General features: G+C 39.6%; 1 protein-coding gene across 4 annotated transcripts in view; it reads left to right on the top strand.

Annotated features, from left to right (window-relative positions):
* Positions 1-16,692, top strand: part of SORCS1 (sortilin related VPS10 domain containing receptor 1) — a 304,516-nt gene that overhangs the window by 203,695 nt on the left and 84,129 nt on the right. For all 4 annotated transcript variants that reach the window (XM_037400891.1, XM_037400890.1, XM_037400889.1 and 1 more), the window contains exon 6: positions 11,757-11,821. In XM_037400891.1, coding sequence (XP_037256788.1) covers positions 11,757-11,821 — 65 coding nt within the window. The remainder of the gene's footprint in view (positions 1-11,756; positions 11,822-16,692) is intronic.

Raw genomic sequence — 16,692 nt, 5'->3', positions numbered from 1 at the left:
GTCTGGCAGCTCTAAGTGATGCCCTGACATCCACACTTGCGATGAAAGAGATTGTAATGTCACTGTTTGGAGGAAGATATCAGATAGGGGATGAGCAGATAAAGTCAAACCTTTAAAATGAGAGGTGACTGGAGTTTTCTTATCTTAAAAAAAAAAAAAAAAGAAAAAAGGACAAAAAAAGGTCTGTAATTCTCTACCTCATTTAAAGGTTGTAAGGACACATTTGTGCTGGGCAGGCTTTAGTGATGGGCTACTGTAAAATTTACACTTCTAATTATTGCTGTAATTTGGGTATCTTATCACATACCTGTCTACATAATACAGGTATGTGAAAGTGGTATACTGAGGAAAGCATAATCCACTCAGTCAATCACATGTTGTGTGTCTGCTGGAAACATAAAAGACTCCACACTGCATACAACCCCAAGGCACTGCAGTTCTGCACTGTATCAACAATTTTCATGTTTTTTGTTACTTCTCTGGCAGGTTCTTGAGATTTTGCTGTTTAATGTAGTGTGACAGAAAAACACATGGAAGTTTTCAAGGTGCTTAGTAATTCTGGAACTCTGCTCTATGAAACTACTGTAATTACTAGCAAGGAGTATTCTAAGCAGTATTAGTTCAGCAGGGTAATACAGAAACAGCAAGTTAACATAAATGGATTATTGCTGATAGCAGAGTGTTTACTAATATAGTTGGCATTAGAGGAAGAGAACACAGTAGATGCTAGTTAGAAGAGTTGGGTAAATGCTTTATCTAAATAATTCTGAGTTTATTTTTGTGATACTTGGTGATTTTCAGCATACCCCTATGATGGAATTTTGCTGGCAAGGACGCTGGTTTGTAGTGAATACAAAAGTGAACACAATTGGCAAACCAGTCATATTGGGAATTACTTTGCTTTTATAAAGTGGTCCAGTCATCTAGTCAAAGTTCAAAAATGATACCTTGTGACTTGCAAATCCACATATTCATGACCAGTAGCTGCAAAAAAGGCTAGTCAAAGTTCTTATATAAGTTCAGTATGGCCAAAATATATACGCAGAAATTGCTCGTTAAAAGCCAGATTTTTATTCTGGTCCTCAGATCAAGTCATGCCTTCAACCAGAATTTTTTTTCTGAAAGTCAAGGTATCACAATTAGAGTTGGCCTTGAAAAAATAAAAATAAAAGGTTAAAAAGCTCATTAAAGTGTCTGCAAAATGTAATGGTTTTTAAAGCAAAATGAGACGTTTTCTGAAAAGATTCTCAGCTAATTCTAATCATAACCTTACCTTGAAAAACTTAGTGGGGGTGGTGGTGGTAAAGAAATAAAGCCAAATAACGGAGGTGTCTTACAAACTAACATAAAATGAACAATATAAAAGCCCAGCTAGTAAATTTTATCATCAAATTACCATTATTAACTTATACGGTATTTAATATAATGTATGTAATACATTAATATATACATGTATGTAATGTATTAACTATATATAACTGTAGCACTATATTAAGTGTTACTGATTTTTATTATTTTTAACTTATTTGGCTATTGCACTCAGACAAGCAAGTAGGAGAAATACAAAAGAAATACCACTCTATACTTCAAGATCAGAGAGCTTTAATGATGAGAGGGCTGGAGCACCTCTCTTATGAAGAAAGACTGAGACAGTTGGGGTTGTTCAGCCTGGAGAAGAGAAGGCTCCAGGGAGAGCTTATTGCGGACTTTCTGTACTTAAAGGAGGCTTACAAGAAAAATTGACAGACTCTACTGGTGCAGGGACTGTAGGTATGGGATGAGGGGTAACAGTTTAAAATTTAAAGAGGGCAAATTTATATTAGATATATGGAAGAAATTATTTACTATGAGGATGGTGAGACACTTGCCCAGAGAAGCTGTGAATGCCCCATCAAGTGTTCAAGGTCAGGATGGATGGGGCTTTGAACAACCAAATGTAGTGAAAGATTTCCCTGCCTGTGGCAGGGCGTTGGACTACATTATCTTTAACAGTGCATTCCAGCCCAAACCGTTCTATGATTCTACAATGTCTTAATTAGGCAAAAGATACAGCTCAGGGCATTCATGCACCACATAAGTATAACAGGCTGATTAGAAGTAAACACATACCGTAGTATATCTCATTTCCAGTAGGATCATTGTCCATGATGTTAATGATTCCCTTAATTTACAGGAGAGATGTCAGTTTGGTAAGAGATGTTGCCATGTCTCCACTCTGTCTTGGTTTTTTTCCTGAGTGTGAGAAGGAGAAGAAAATGGATGCAAACATTGTAAAAAAGCAGCCAACCAACCCTTCCCCTTAAACAATACAAAGATACGCACACACACTGAAAGGGAGAAAAAGATAAACTGGTAAGCAGCTGGGAGGACAGATGAGTAGATAGGGCTATATATGTGTTGCTTTTATGAGCAATGGCAAAGAAAGTTAATCTTCAAAGTAGAATTATAGAGTATATATCTTTTCTTTTACAGAGGAGGCTAGAGACTGCATTTTAAAAGCTCTGTGTTCATTCAAGCAGCTGAAAGCTGAAAACCCGGGGAAAAAAAAAGTGTCATAGCCCTGTTAAAAACTTCATTATATTCAAGCAGTCAGAGCAAGCTGGGTGAGCTGTCCAAGTGTTCTTGTCAGATCTTGGCTTGGTGAGATTAGCACACTCACCCAGGTGGGCTGAGGTAATTTAAATGGCATGGTATCTGGGCTGTTTACAAATAATGCTGTGTATTGCTGGGCAAGACCTTTTAATCGCTGCAGGGCAACTGCTGGAGGCTGACAGGGAAGAAGCCAATCAAAGGGCATTCTGACAGCTTATCCAGAAAGTCATCCACTTGATCTAACACACGAGCCATACCTAATGAGTTGAGTTTTACTAGAAATGTAATTAAAAATATATGTATTTCATAGCTTAAATATGGTGGAGATGGGCACATGCCAGAGGGGGCGTGTTCACAGAGGACCCACGACAGTTTTCAGAAAGTCTGAATTAAGCAGGTGACTGACAGAGAATAGCAAGAGTAGTGAATTTTGCTTGATTGCCATCTTTTTTTTTTCCCCTGAATTGAACACTACACTTTTGCTTCCACTTTGGCTTTGGGAGAAAGTCAGACTGAAGCTCTTTGCTTCTGTAACACAGGCTGCTATTACCTTGCTAATATTTTTAGGCAGCTTCATGGCTGCCAGCTCAAAGATAACAGATGAGCTGCAGGCAAGCAACACTGCCAGGGACCAGAGCAAAGAGCAAATCTGCAACTGTGCCCTTCCTTGGCCCTTACCATGCTGCTGCTGCTAACATGCTGATGGTGAGCAGCAGACATTAGAGCACTATGTCACCATTCAGTGCCCCTGACATTTACCATTTTCTCACCAGAAAGGTCAGTGTTGCATCCTGCCCAGCCAGAGTGCAAGGAAGCATACCTTCAGTTGGCAATTTTCGCTAAAGATCTCACTTGGCTTTTCAATAGATTTAGTTAAAATCTCTGCTTACAGTTCACAGTCTTCTGGACCCTAACATAGCTTTATTGTTTTGGTATAAATGAATGTTGAAATTTCATAGACTTTTTTTGGGAATTAGGATTTCATTCCTCTCTGGCTTCCAGAGATAGAAACTTTCCAGCCCCATGTGGGTCAGCAAGGACAGAAAAATGACAGGCAGCATCCTTTTTCTGTTGCTGTTAAAAGCTCATTTAGACTCTTTGGATTTATGACAAGTTTTAGTTCTTAAGAAACAGATCCACAGTATATATCTTTCATCCCTAGACAAGGCTGAGAATATCGCTAAGTCACATAGCAGGGGTTGATAGACTTCTAGTCCTCTGAGTCTATAACAACTTGATTCTTTAGTCCCACTAGTCTCTTGAGAGAACTTGTTACTCATAATCAAATCAAGATTTGTCAGAGCAAAATATAACTCCTCAGTCCCAAATCCTGTTTGGCAGAGTTCCACCATGTAAGAGGAAAAAATGTTCTCAGCCCTATTTGATTTTCATGGGGACTCTAAAGGTGGGAGTAAAACAGGAACTTGAATGTTCTCCTAAAAGTCATAACTGTATAGAACCTTGACCATTTACCTGCCTCTGCCCCCTTCCTCCCCTTAGAGTCTTGTCCTCCATTTGTGAATAGGGAGAAGAGGTATATTCACCTGAATAGCGAAAGGAATGAAACCAAGCTAGTTAGAGATGAGCCTGGGGGTGGCATGCCAGGGTTGGAGGTGAGATCGATAGCGCAACTGAAGTGGATCTGTGCCGGTGCCCAAAGTCTGAGCATCAAGCAGGAGGAGCTGGAAGCCATCGTGCAGCAGGAAGACTATGCCATAATCACCATCATGGAAACATGGTGGGATAACTTGCATGACTGGAGGGCTGCAATGGGTGGCTACTACCCTTCAGAAGTGGTAGGCAAGGAAGGAGAGGTGGTGGGGTAGCGCTGTATGTCAGGGAGTGTTTTGACTGCCTAGAGCTGAATGATGGTGACAGTAGGGTTAAGAGTTTATGTGTAAGAGTCAGGGGGAAGGCCAATAAGGCAGATATCCTGATGGGAGTCTGTTATAGACCACCCGGCTAGGATGAAAAGACAGATGAAACATTCTACAAACAGCTAGGAGAAGTCTCAAGATCACCAGCCCTTGTTCTCATGGGGGACTTCAACCTACCAGATGTTTGCTGGAAATACAGCACAGTGGAAACAGTCCACTGGAAATACAGCACAGTGGAAACAGGAGGTTCCTGGAGTGTGTGGATAACTTCCTGACACAGCTGGTCAGTGAGCCAAGCAGGGGAGATGCTCTGCTGGACCTGCTGTTTACAAACAGGGAGAGACTGGTGGGTGATGTGGTTGAATTGCACAAAATTATGTCGTTTCATCTAATTGTACAATGTGGGAAAGAATACTACAGAGATGTAGTAAGGAAAATCTAATTAGGTTATTTTCAGGGGATATTAATTGGCCAGATAGAAAGGTATGAAGTGCAGATTTATGCCTGTCTGGAATCTGACCCCGTGTTTCTAAAACATGTCAGGACAATCTGGTTAAGAGATATTAAAGCTAGAAAGCAATCTTTAAATCATATCCCAGGAATAGTAAAATTTGTAAAAATTTCACATGATAGGGACTGAACTAAAGAAACCACAAGAATTCCCTCCCACACTAAGCTCCCTGGCGCAGATTCACTGACCTTTGCAAGCAAAAAAGCAATAGAAAGTATATGCAAAGTCCTCATGGAGTCAACATAGTAGTAAAAGAAAAAAGAGCCCGGAGGACTTTCAGGCTCTGTTTTTGTCTCTGCCACATAACAACTGTGTGATCTTGGTCAAATCAGTGAGGTCACTGTGCTCTTGACTAATCAGTGGAGTTTATCTACAAAGCTGAGAAGAAAAATTTTCCTCAACCCTTATTTCTAACTTGGTCTACTGGTCTTGTACTTTTCCATAGGTCTTGAACAAATCAGTAGCATGCAGGGAAGGTTACTTAAAGGTTGATTGTCAAGTATTTTTTTTTATCCTTTGAACAAAAAGCTCCCTGTTCGGTGCTACATGTTACTATTTTTATGAATGGCAATTAGGATTTAGAGTGTTACAGAAGTGGAACCAAAAAATTGTTGCTATGGAGGACTCCATGAACGTCATCCACTGTTGTTTTCATTTTGTCCTTTAAAACAAAACCAGACCCCTGCCATTCTGTAAGTTGGAATAAGCTGTCAATTTTTTGACATGAAGTGGCAGGATGTGACCCAGAGGCAATGGGGGAGCTGGTTTTGCATTCGTAAGATTTACGATAAGGGATCCACATGAGTGGTGAGGCTAAAGGAAGAAGATAAATCCCCAAAGGCAAATTCTACCAATAATTGAATTACAAAGCCATTATCATGCGCTGAAGAGAGCAACTTTATAGCTCAATTGTGACAGGATAAAGCTTGTTAGAATATTTATGTTAATAGGACAACTTTGGCATAAGGATTTTTGAGAGTATGTTCTCTCTTTCGCCTGTCTGTTGCAGGTAATTAGTCTTTCTGTGTAATGCAGGTATATGGTGTGCTCAAATGGGGGCTGGAAAGAAGGAATGATGAAGGTTGGGAGACATCTGAAAATACATAACATGTTAAGCACAAAGTCATCTGAAGAATGCAACTAGAGTCTAATGTCCAGAAAGAGAATCGGGACAGGTTGCGGGAATGGGAAGAGAGGGAACAGAGGCAAATGAACATTTTTAATGATGAGGGGTCAAACTGGATTTTCCAAGTGATGCGTCACTTTCCTGCTTGGTATTGCATTGCAGCCATTTCTAGTCTACTCTGTGTTGGTGTCGATAAGCTCAAAACGGCCAGAACTATGTGAATTCCATCCTGCCCACCTTAGCAGAGCCATACTGTCATCTGTAATTCATCTGCCATGCTTTGTTGCAAGAACAAATCTTACCTGGTTACCTCCAAAAGAAGGTGAGGGGTAGTCATAGGAGTCCTGATTTTGCACTTGTTTATTTCCTCTGAGATGTGGGAAAGCTGCATAATGTCTCTGTCTGCATATGAAGAATGAATGACATTTGCACTGGTTCTGTCTGTGAAAAGGGCATAGTAGCATTTCTGTTCTTCCAGCCTTTCATTCTGGGCCATTTACATTGAAGATTCTGTAAAATAACATTGTCTTTTATTGCCTAGCTTAAAAGACCTTTGATCTTAGCTGCTGTGAGCATGTATGCTACAAGGAATATATACCAAAAGTTTGTTATCATGTTTCTTGTGCCTGTAGTCCCAGATATGGTGTGAATGTGTCTGAAATCAAGTACCTAAAACCAAAGGCACACAAACCTACTTTCCAGAATGCATAAGCCCTTGAGATGGAGCCCTTATTGTCCGGTGCTTCAAGTTCTTTGTTTATGAAAAATGGTAGTTTGAAATTAAGTACATCAAGTGGAAGCTTTTGCTATCTTCACAATGCTGCCTTTTTGCAGTTCTGAGTGGTCTGACTGCCTTGCAAGCCTCATCAGTTCCCAGCATCCATAAACAATTGCTTTTGTCCCTAGAAGTGAAAAAAGATAGAAGAGGTGGAAACCCCAGGGTAACAGGGTCTCTATTGAATTTCCTTGGCTCAGAAGAGTTGACAGGCCAAGGAAGCCAAGGTTTTAGAAATGTTTCAGACAGAGATGGCAAGGGATTGGTCACTGCAGAAATATGCCAACTAGCATTTGCTGTGCAATGGGCAGTGCCAGGCTGCTTTTGTTTAGTTCAGCCTAGTTCTAAACCAGGGGATGGTTCGGGGTCTTTCCCCTGTGCTGCTTCTCACGGTAGATGTAGAATCTGCATTCAGAGCAATTACTGCGTTGCAGCCAGTGATATCGATTTGTGAAGCGCTCAAGTGCAGATGACTATTTAGCAAGTTTGATGGTGATTAAAATTTTAGGAAGCAACTTTGTAATAGGACTGTGGGGGTCGTACATATTTCATAATGTGAACATCTTCTGCGTAAAGGCAGTGGGGTCACTGCCTTGCACTCCCTGTGGCTTTTTTAAATCCTCATTTTCCAAAAAAAACCACATTTTTTTTTTGGTCTATTTTTTCTCTTTTCCTCCTTCTTTTTTAAAAACATACAGACAATTATACCAACCAAACACAAAAAGCTAATCACAAAAATACAATAGGCACTGTTCAGCAGCAAGTGTTGCAAGCATATCCCTGGTGTACTGAAGTTTCAGGGAGTATTACAGAAAGCCTGAGATTAAAGGGACGGACAAAGGGCATGCTGGCATTTTACCATAAAGTGAAAACATAGGCTGTGACAAGAAGAAAAGTTTGTGGACATGTGAGTGATTGGTCTTTGAGAACAGATGTTGAAAGGGAAGAACAGAATTGAGAAATATGAGAAGAAAGTGCTGCCGGCATAGCTAAAAAAAAATTGCTCAAATAGGGCATGACAAAGTTTTGGGCTACTGTTTATTTTTAGTGAAATTTCTGAGATAAATGAGTGGATCCCAGAGCTTTGTTCATGTGTACCCCTGTTCTTTGCAGGGTGCTTAGTTTATAAGCTATTGAATGCACATCGCTTTTCCTTATTTAGCTCATGGAAGTGTACGTTGACCAGGTTGCATTGACCATGTGCACAAAAGATAATGAAGTAGAGCTGGCAGTTGTATCAAGTTAGAAACACTGAGTTTCAGGCTTGGTGTTATCTAGGGCAAATCCAGTATGTAGTTTCTTTCTTCCATGTGTGAAGCCTGTATTTATTGATCACTCTAGTTTTGGTATAAGAACCTTCAAATCCGGTCAACAGTCGAGACTGGAATGTCTTTCTAATCAGTTAGGTTTATTACGTTTGTTTCATACTGATGCCATGGGCTTAATACTGTTAGTAATACTCAGTACATTGTCCTCCTCAGCTTCTAAGGATGATCCTTCCCCCCTCCCCAAATGAAGAAGCCTAGAAGACCCACTAATAATGTAGCTGAATGCTCAGTAGTGTTGTGATAGATCCGGTTGACATACTAAAAATTTAAGATTTCTGATGTATATTCCACAGTTCCTAATACCTTATTTCCAGTAGATGCTTAAAGACCTGATTGTCCTACGCATGCAAGAGGATATGTCTATCTTCCTACAAAGTGCTTGTTCCCAGCTGCAGTTCAACCGAGAGCACAGTATTTTTCTCCTATTTATGCTCATTGTGGTCAATATTGCATTTCTGAATTTCTTCTAGACTTTCACATGCCATGTAGTAAATAATAAAGCTGAGGTAAGCTATATATCTCAGGGCATTCTCTTTCCCCTTCACTTACAATCCATAGTTTATCTGTAATTCATGTTTTTAAATATAAGTAATAAACGTATTTCAGGTGTATTGTGTTACCTGCTTTGGGACCTTTATATGATCGCATGTGGGTGTCTGTGGTGTAGGTGTCCAGACCTCTTATATTCAGTGGAGAAAAACAGCCCTTTCTAGGATAAAGTTTGTCTTCTCATGAAGTCACATCTAACACAGCTCAGATGAACCATGGTGCAAAACTGCCTGTTTCTCCTCACTGCCTGTAAAGAGAGTTTAGTGTGATTGTGACTGGCTCAGGATTAAATATCTATAGTGTATAACTGGTTAAGGTGAATATTACTTTAAGTGGCTTTTCGGGTGGTATGGAGCTATGTATAGAGAAATATCACAGGGCTACCACGGAACAAGACGGCATGATACAAGAAAATGTGACATTACAAAAATTCTGGTCCGTAAGCTCTCAGCAGAATCCAGATGGGAGTGATATGTTTCTGGATGTCAGCTGTGCACAGCTAATATTGATTTGAGCAGATAGGTATTTGTATTTTGCCTGTCCTTTGCAACTGATTGTTCATGTTACCATTTAGTATTATGTGCCTGACTGTGACCTTGCACTGTCACAAGTAAATTAAGCCTATTATAAATCAGAGCAATGGTATGTGTATTTTTTAAGGTAGGAAGAAAGATCTAGCAGATGGGAAAACCTGGATATGGTTCTTGCCTCTGCCTCAGATGTCCTCTTTGACTTCAGGAACTCCCTTAGATTCTCTGGACTGCAGTTTTCCTCTTCATTTGTCATCATATTTCTAATTTGCAGGAGTTAGAAGACATCAAAAGAAAGGAAGCCCTTGAGAAGATGAATAATGTTTATCACCAGTCATGTTTCAGCCATCCTTGTTCTGTACATCCTTGGGACAAATGATGGCTTAATTCTACCTTGAATTGAAGCTTCTGCAGTCCCAATACTGGCTGTTGTAGTGTGAGACTAAGTTACATGCAGGTCACTACATCTGTAGCCTTCTAACTTTCAGGGCTTGATGGGTCCAGATATTTATATGCTGCTCTTAAGACATTTAAGAGTTTGATGTAAATTATGGCTCATATCACAAGTGAGAACAACAGTGACAATGATGTCCCATCCATCAGTGAGATGTCTCATTCTGAAGAGAAGTTGCCTGAGAAGATGCAAGAGCGTTGTTTCTTGGGGTCAGGATAGCACTGTGAGGAGGAAACTCACAAAGCACCTGACTGTAGACTCACAGGCTTAAACTAGGGCAACAAGTTCTTTGCTGGCTGAATACTGTTATTCCATGTCTCTGAAGAGACAAAATGTTCAAATCTGTGGGATATAATCCCTGTTTCTTTGGAGAGTTCACATCCCCAGGGGGCTGTGTGAGGTCAGGAGGAGGAATGCACTGACAAAGCTGTACTTTATCTTCTGTAATAGCCCAGTTCCAGGTGTGCTTAAAGCCCGCTTGAATAAACAAGAATAAAAAGGAGATATGCCAAATCAGAAACATAGTTCTGCGTTTTTTTAGAGCTGTTTGTCGCTGGCATCTATCTATCTTGAACTGAATTGTAACTAGCAGGCCCAGCATTTTGCCCCTACATCTGCTGATGACAGCAGGTAAAAGGAAAAAGCCCTAGGAAGGTACTCCCTTCCCACCCACTAGGTGTCAATTATCAGGAAGCAGAGATTTTAAATGTTAGTTGAATGTTTAGGAGAAAAAGACCTTGCCATAAATGTTATTGAAAATGGAGAAAAGGTGAAAGCAGTGCTGGCTCAGAGTCTTCAGTGAAACTTCTGCTTCCCAGCAAAGGAGGACAAAAAAATCCAAACCATTTCTAACTAGAGAATTGTTACAGATTTTGTCAAGCAAACCTAAGGATTAATCAGGACACAAATAGTCTTGTTATCATTTTTGTAATAGTTATTAGTTAATGCTCATTATGATTAAGGGCTGGTGCTGCAGTCAGTAGGAACCGAATTAAGGTCTAAATCACTGTTTGAATCCCACTTTTGATTTCCGGAAAAATAATGAGGCTTTGAACAGAACACAGCATCTAATTTGTCTATCACTGGAAATGAATGATGCTGTTCCCTCATGCATCTATTAAGTTGGAGGTCAGGAACTAGCAAGAAACTGGTTGTTTAACCCTTAGCCTTAGTCTAGGGTTATGACTTGGATGAGAAGACCAGGACCAGAAACAAGACTGACTGCCAGAGATGTTGCTGAGGCTGCTGTATGATGGGATTGGCACATACTTGCAGTCAGTACTGCCATAATTCAGACTGTCCATCAAACCAATGGTCATTTGGACTGTCCCAGGGAATTCTCAAGGCCAGCAGTGCCAGTCTAGGAGAACCTCAACAATGGCAGCAAAATGAGCCCATAAACCCTTTATTTGCAGTGCTCAATGTCTTTCTGTTTTTGCTTGTTGATTCAGAGTGAACAAACAGTCATTTTCTGAGTCAATCTGAAATTTCTTTTATTAATGGAACACTGTTTTTATTAGATCAGAAATGATAAAATGTCTTAAGATGAAATGGGGTTTTTAAATATCTTAATTAATGAGGGAATGTTGATCATTAGGAGTGTCAATTAAGCAAATGTGCATAAAATGTCCAATATAAAGGAACAGCAATAATTAGTATGCTGGCAAACACTGTTATCCCATCAGTTAAAGTGTCCTGTATCCCACCCAGAACTGAAATGCATCCTTCTCACCAAATCAGGAGACACATCAAATGTCAGGTGCCAATGAGAATAGAAGCAAGTCTCCAGGTGAAAACTCATAAGTACATTGGCATTGATTCAATAAAATGGTAGAATTTCTTTCAAATTTTCAAGTTTATCTTAGGGAAAACTCCAAAATACTTTCAAAATTATCAGCTCTTACTTGTGAGTGTGAATATAGGTGCAGCTAAACAGGATCTCCTGTGGAACTAATCTCAGACATTCACACTAGCTGTTGTTTTTAATGCCTTTGTGTCAATCTGTTTTTTACAGGTCTATGATGGGTTCTGGTAGAGAGCCTGATCTTGTGCATCTGGAGGCAAAAACAGCGGATGGTCGTAAGTACAGCAGCTTCCAAATATTTTGATGTTCTGGACTGCCCTCATATTCTTTTAACCAACCAGTGTCATGGTGGAAATCTGACTTTTTTGTAGTGATTGACCCTAATACGAGTTCCAAGCCAGGTCAGTCAGAAGTGAAGTCTTTACATCAGAGCAAAAAGTTGGGATTAACAGGCTGTGAAAGGAGCCAAGAACATGATAAGGAAGAATATGTGATAATCAGTAATTGGAGTTAGTATATACAACACTATTCTTTCTTCCTATGTGATTTTTGTTCTTGTGAACATGGCATTGGAGAGAAGTTCCTGGGTCACAGAATCTAGCTGCTGTTATTTCACACAGTACATAATATCACCTTGTTCATAGCTTTGCAGTTTTAAGAAACCAGGGATACTCTGCCTTAGGTACTACCTTTGAAAGTACCTCATCTGTCTCACATTAGGAACCTTTTAACAACCAGCCTAAGTGCATTCTTCACTGTTATTGCTTGTCCTGGCGTTGTCCTTCACTTTCATCAGCTCCTCTCCCTCCCTGCTTTGCCTCTTGTACTTTTCTCCGTTCCAGGAGCCTCCTTTATCTGCAACTCCAAAACTGGTTATAAATTCTCTCAGACACCAGCCTTTTCTCCTTCCATCCATGCTTCCTCAAGGTTTATCTTTGAGCTTGACTGCCTTTGCAGATCTTTGTCCATGTATTTCTTTTCCACAACACTGGGTTGCCTCAGGCAGGCGTCACACTGAAAGCCTGACTGCGTAGATCTCATCATTGTAATTTCATATATTTTCCCCTGTAAACAGCAGCTTTGCTGCAACATAACAAGCAGATTTTTACCATTTGCAATATATACGTATTAATGATGCAGTCATTTAATTCCTTTAAAAATGGATAAAATTCTCCCCTGAATTGTATCCCTAAATGCAGTGGTGTATTATGTGTATTTTGTCATTGGAAACTTACAAACTCTCTGAAAAGGTAACTGCCAGGTAACCAGTTTTTTAACTCACTGAAATTTAGCGTGAAAGAGAATTTTTTGGAAGATGAATTTTGAAAAGAAACAGTTGTGATAGAAACCATAAAGTTTTAAAGGTCTCCATTTCAAGATATGCAAGATTAGTAAAAGTAAAAGGATGTATTATCTCTATTTCTTATCATTTGTGATCTCAGATTATTATTTCTCCTCTCAATTTCACTTACCTGGACATGGCAGCAAGGCTGGGAACATGAGGCTTTCTATTTCTTGGGACATGCTAAATGAGAATGAATTATTCTAACAGGACAGTGTATATTTTAGCACAAAATATTACTGTTATAGGGCATTAAGAATTCGAGGTTATTGAGATGAAGCACTGCAATTGATGTTTAAGGAGCTATATTCTGGTGACGATTTTGAGGGATGTTCAGCTCACAGTGGGCAGAGAAGATGCCATGCTCCAAATGTGTTGAATGTTTGAGTTCTTAGGCTCTAATAAGAACATTTTGCACAGCTATAGCACATTTCTGCAAAAGATATCTCGAGTGCTTAACAAATTAGTAAGCTTTATTACAGCTTTTAGGATGGAAACGGAAAAACAGGTAGATGAAACTGCCTTCACTGAGGAGTCAGGCATATTAGTAAAGAACTGTGGAATAACAAATTATTGCTCATCAACTGAGCTCTAGTAAATGGTTCTGCATGCTTATATTAGCTTAGTGGTAGGGCACCACAAATTAAGACTTTCTGTTCAGGCAGTGACAGAACTACTAATGTGAATATAGTGGTGGTGTCACACCTTCAGCCAGTGGGGACCCCTCCTGCAAACCAGTCATTTAGATGGAACTGCTCATGAGTCAGGAGGTCCCCAGCTCAGCTCATTGGCAATATAAGAAAATGTGTTGGATTTTCAGTAAGTGCATGCTCTGTTTTGCCCGTTGTTCCAGGAAGCATTGGTCTCTGGCATGGGACTACAGTGAGTAGCTGGAAGCAGTAACCTTGGAACATATCACAGCATTTTTTACCAGAAGACATTTGGTAGCACTGCAGGTCACAGGATTTTGAGACTGAGACAGGCTAAGAGTGTGCACATGGTCCATTACTCTAGTTACCATGACTGACTTGCTATATACAGATCTCTTGGCTACTAGAGCCTTCTTCTAAGTACTAAATCTGTCTCCTTTTCCTGGACAAAGTAACCATGACCCTCCAATGGATGAACAAACATTCCTTCTCTGGAATGAAGCAGCTGTGTCACTGCCAGTGGGGTGATGGGATGAAATGTGCTGAACTGAGAAAGGTATCTTTTTTTCAAGCTAAGGGTAATTTGCAAATATTTTTTTCATGGTGTTTTGTAGTTTGTTTTTTTTGTTTGTTTGTTTGTTTTTTATATTTTTGCATGTATTTATTTATGCTTTGTTTGGAATATCTCTTTTGAGAGTTAACCAAGTGCAAACATTCAATAAATGGATTAAATTTGAAATGGTAGACTTGCCAAAACAAGGCAGAGAGAAAGAAGGAAAGGGGAGTGGTGTGGAAACAACTGTGCAATCTGTACAATAAAATAAAAGATTCTGCAGTGGAAATATGAGGGCTGAGCAAAAACCTGTTGAACTCAGTACAAATGAGAAAAAACAACTCATTCTTGTGCTGGTATCTTTTCCAGCAGAAGCTGAGTAGTACAACTGGAGCTTTAGGTGAGAAAAAATTGAAATGTTAGCAGAGTATAGTGTTAGCCCATCTCCCTGGCAGAGTTGTTTGGGAATATGTATCAGCAACAGCCTTAGTATTGGGCTTTCCCTGCTAGAGCACCAGTAACTCTCTATCTCTGTTCCCTGATTATGGTCTGTCTGTGCATTTTATTTATTGTGTTTATATACATAATGTAAAAGGTTTGCAAGGACCAAAATAGCAGTCTCTTAGCAGGTATAAATCAGTAAAACTTCAGTGGCATGTTGATTTACAGCTGTTGAGGATCTGGCTAGCAATGTTGTACCTGAGCTCACATGCTCCCTACTTTTTTTTTTCCCCCATCATGATCCAGAAAAATCTGAACTCCTGAGCACACTGTGTCTCACCAAACTGGGGTGCATGTAGCAATGAACAAACCGAGTACAGACTGTGCAATTTAGTAGTATTGATGGAGTCAGATTTGCAGAGCTAATCATTGCCATTTATGCTTTTAATACTGTTGTGTAAATTTTGGAGAGTACCAGGCAAATTTTCATCATGTCAGGTGTGCTGGTTTTATTTTTTAAAGGCTTCAGGCCCAATCCAAATCAAGTTGGAGTTGAGAGCACAGTGGTAGATTTTTTCTGGTTGGGAGAAGTTCATATGAACCTTATCTCACATTTCCATTTGTACACTGGGTTGTCCCTGGTGTTCCACTTTGATTTTTGGAACAGGATCAAAGGTAAGTCAGCAAAGTCAGCAGGAATTCTGACTTTTTTTTTTGCCTGATTTCAGGTCAGCACCCCAGTAAGACAATTAATCCCCTACAGTTCTTAACTACATGATAAGCTTCTCTTTGTTACGTTCACCACCATAGTCAGCAGGCAGAGTGACTGGTGGAAGTTAAATCTATGTTTGCTCAAATGCAGCTTGAAGTGCTTACAGAAGTTGTATAAACTTAATGACATGTGAGTTTAAGGTTTGTAAAGAATACACAGGTCCTGAAAGATCCTTAATTAGTGGCCTGATCTGTTTTGAGCTGGGGAGGGAAGGTTATTCCAGTAAGGCCTGATTCAAGCTAATTGACTTGGGGAGGTAATTTTTATTCAGGTGGTGCCTATTGAGGAATCCCGACTGTTGGTGAGAATTAGAAAAATGGATTCCTACAAGGCATTTGGAGACTAACTGGGTACCCACTGGTCCTCCAAAGAATGGCAAAGCTGACTCAGAGAATGTTTAAGTGGCAGTTTCTATAGATGCAAGTAAAGAAAACCAACTATTACATTTATGAGATACAATTTGCTTATGTAGATAGATACCAATTGATTTTGAGTAAAGTTTTTAATTTATGTAATTTTAATATTTTTTTAAGTGTAGATGAAAGAAACTAATGGATTTTCTAATGGGCTGACAAAAATTAAGAGTTCCTCTGATAGTTACAAAATACTTTTGTTTGCTTTGCTTTGCTTTTGCTGTCCTGATTTTCACAGCAACTTCTTGAAAGGTGCTGCTGTGATTACAGGTAAGGCCAATGCCTCACCTGGGGTCAGGAGTGCTCTCCTTGCTGATCAACAGGGATGGGGCATCTGGCCACTAGTGTCTCAATCGCAAAGTTGTGCTAGGACTTCAATTTCTGTTTTCATAGAACATTGCTAGGAAGAATAAAATAATCACTGCAGCAGAAAAAACAAGTAGGCAACCTCGCCTGGCAGTGTTTTGCTAACATAGCTAGTGTGGTGAATTAATTCCTAAAGTGCCCTAAATCTGTGCAGTGATTTTTTTTTTTTCCTGATTGTGATTAGTACTTTTTCCTGATCATGATTAGTGTTTGTCCTGGAGAATGACATCTGTTAGTTTCTCTAATCATAGCCTTATGCCAGAAATGGCAGAGGATATACTTCCCATGTAAAGAAAGATTCCCGACTCTAACGGTAAACAAAGAAAGAGTAGCAGCAGGATAAAAACAGATTTGTGAGTAGTTAGTAAATGGGATGGCTTCATTTCACTAAGCTTCATTACTGGTTAATTGCTTTGCAGTTGCTGAGTCCTGGACAGTTGCGAATATATTCCCCATATCGTAAACATTTCACAAATCAACATTCAGACCAGATGGAAATGGATAAAGAACAGTCATTTTGTGTGTTTCTCAAAAAAAAGAGTAGAAATATGAAAGTATGGGAGAACATTATTAATTTTTTTAATTAATTGCCATGGCAGGTTGTGGATG

Source organism: Falco rusticolus, chromosome 9, assembly GCF_015220075.1.
Source record: "Falco rusticolus isolate bFalRus1 chromosome 9, bFalRus1.pri, whole genome shotgun sequence".
NCBI classification, from domain to species: Eukaryota; Metazoa; Chordata; class Aves; order Falconiformes; family Falconidae; genus Falco; species Falco rusticolus.
This window is presented reverse-complemented; position numbering and strand designations above follow the sequence as displayed.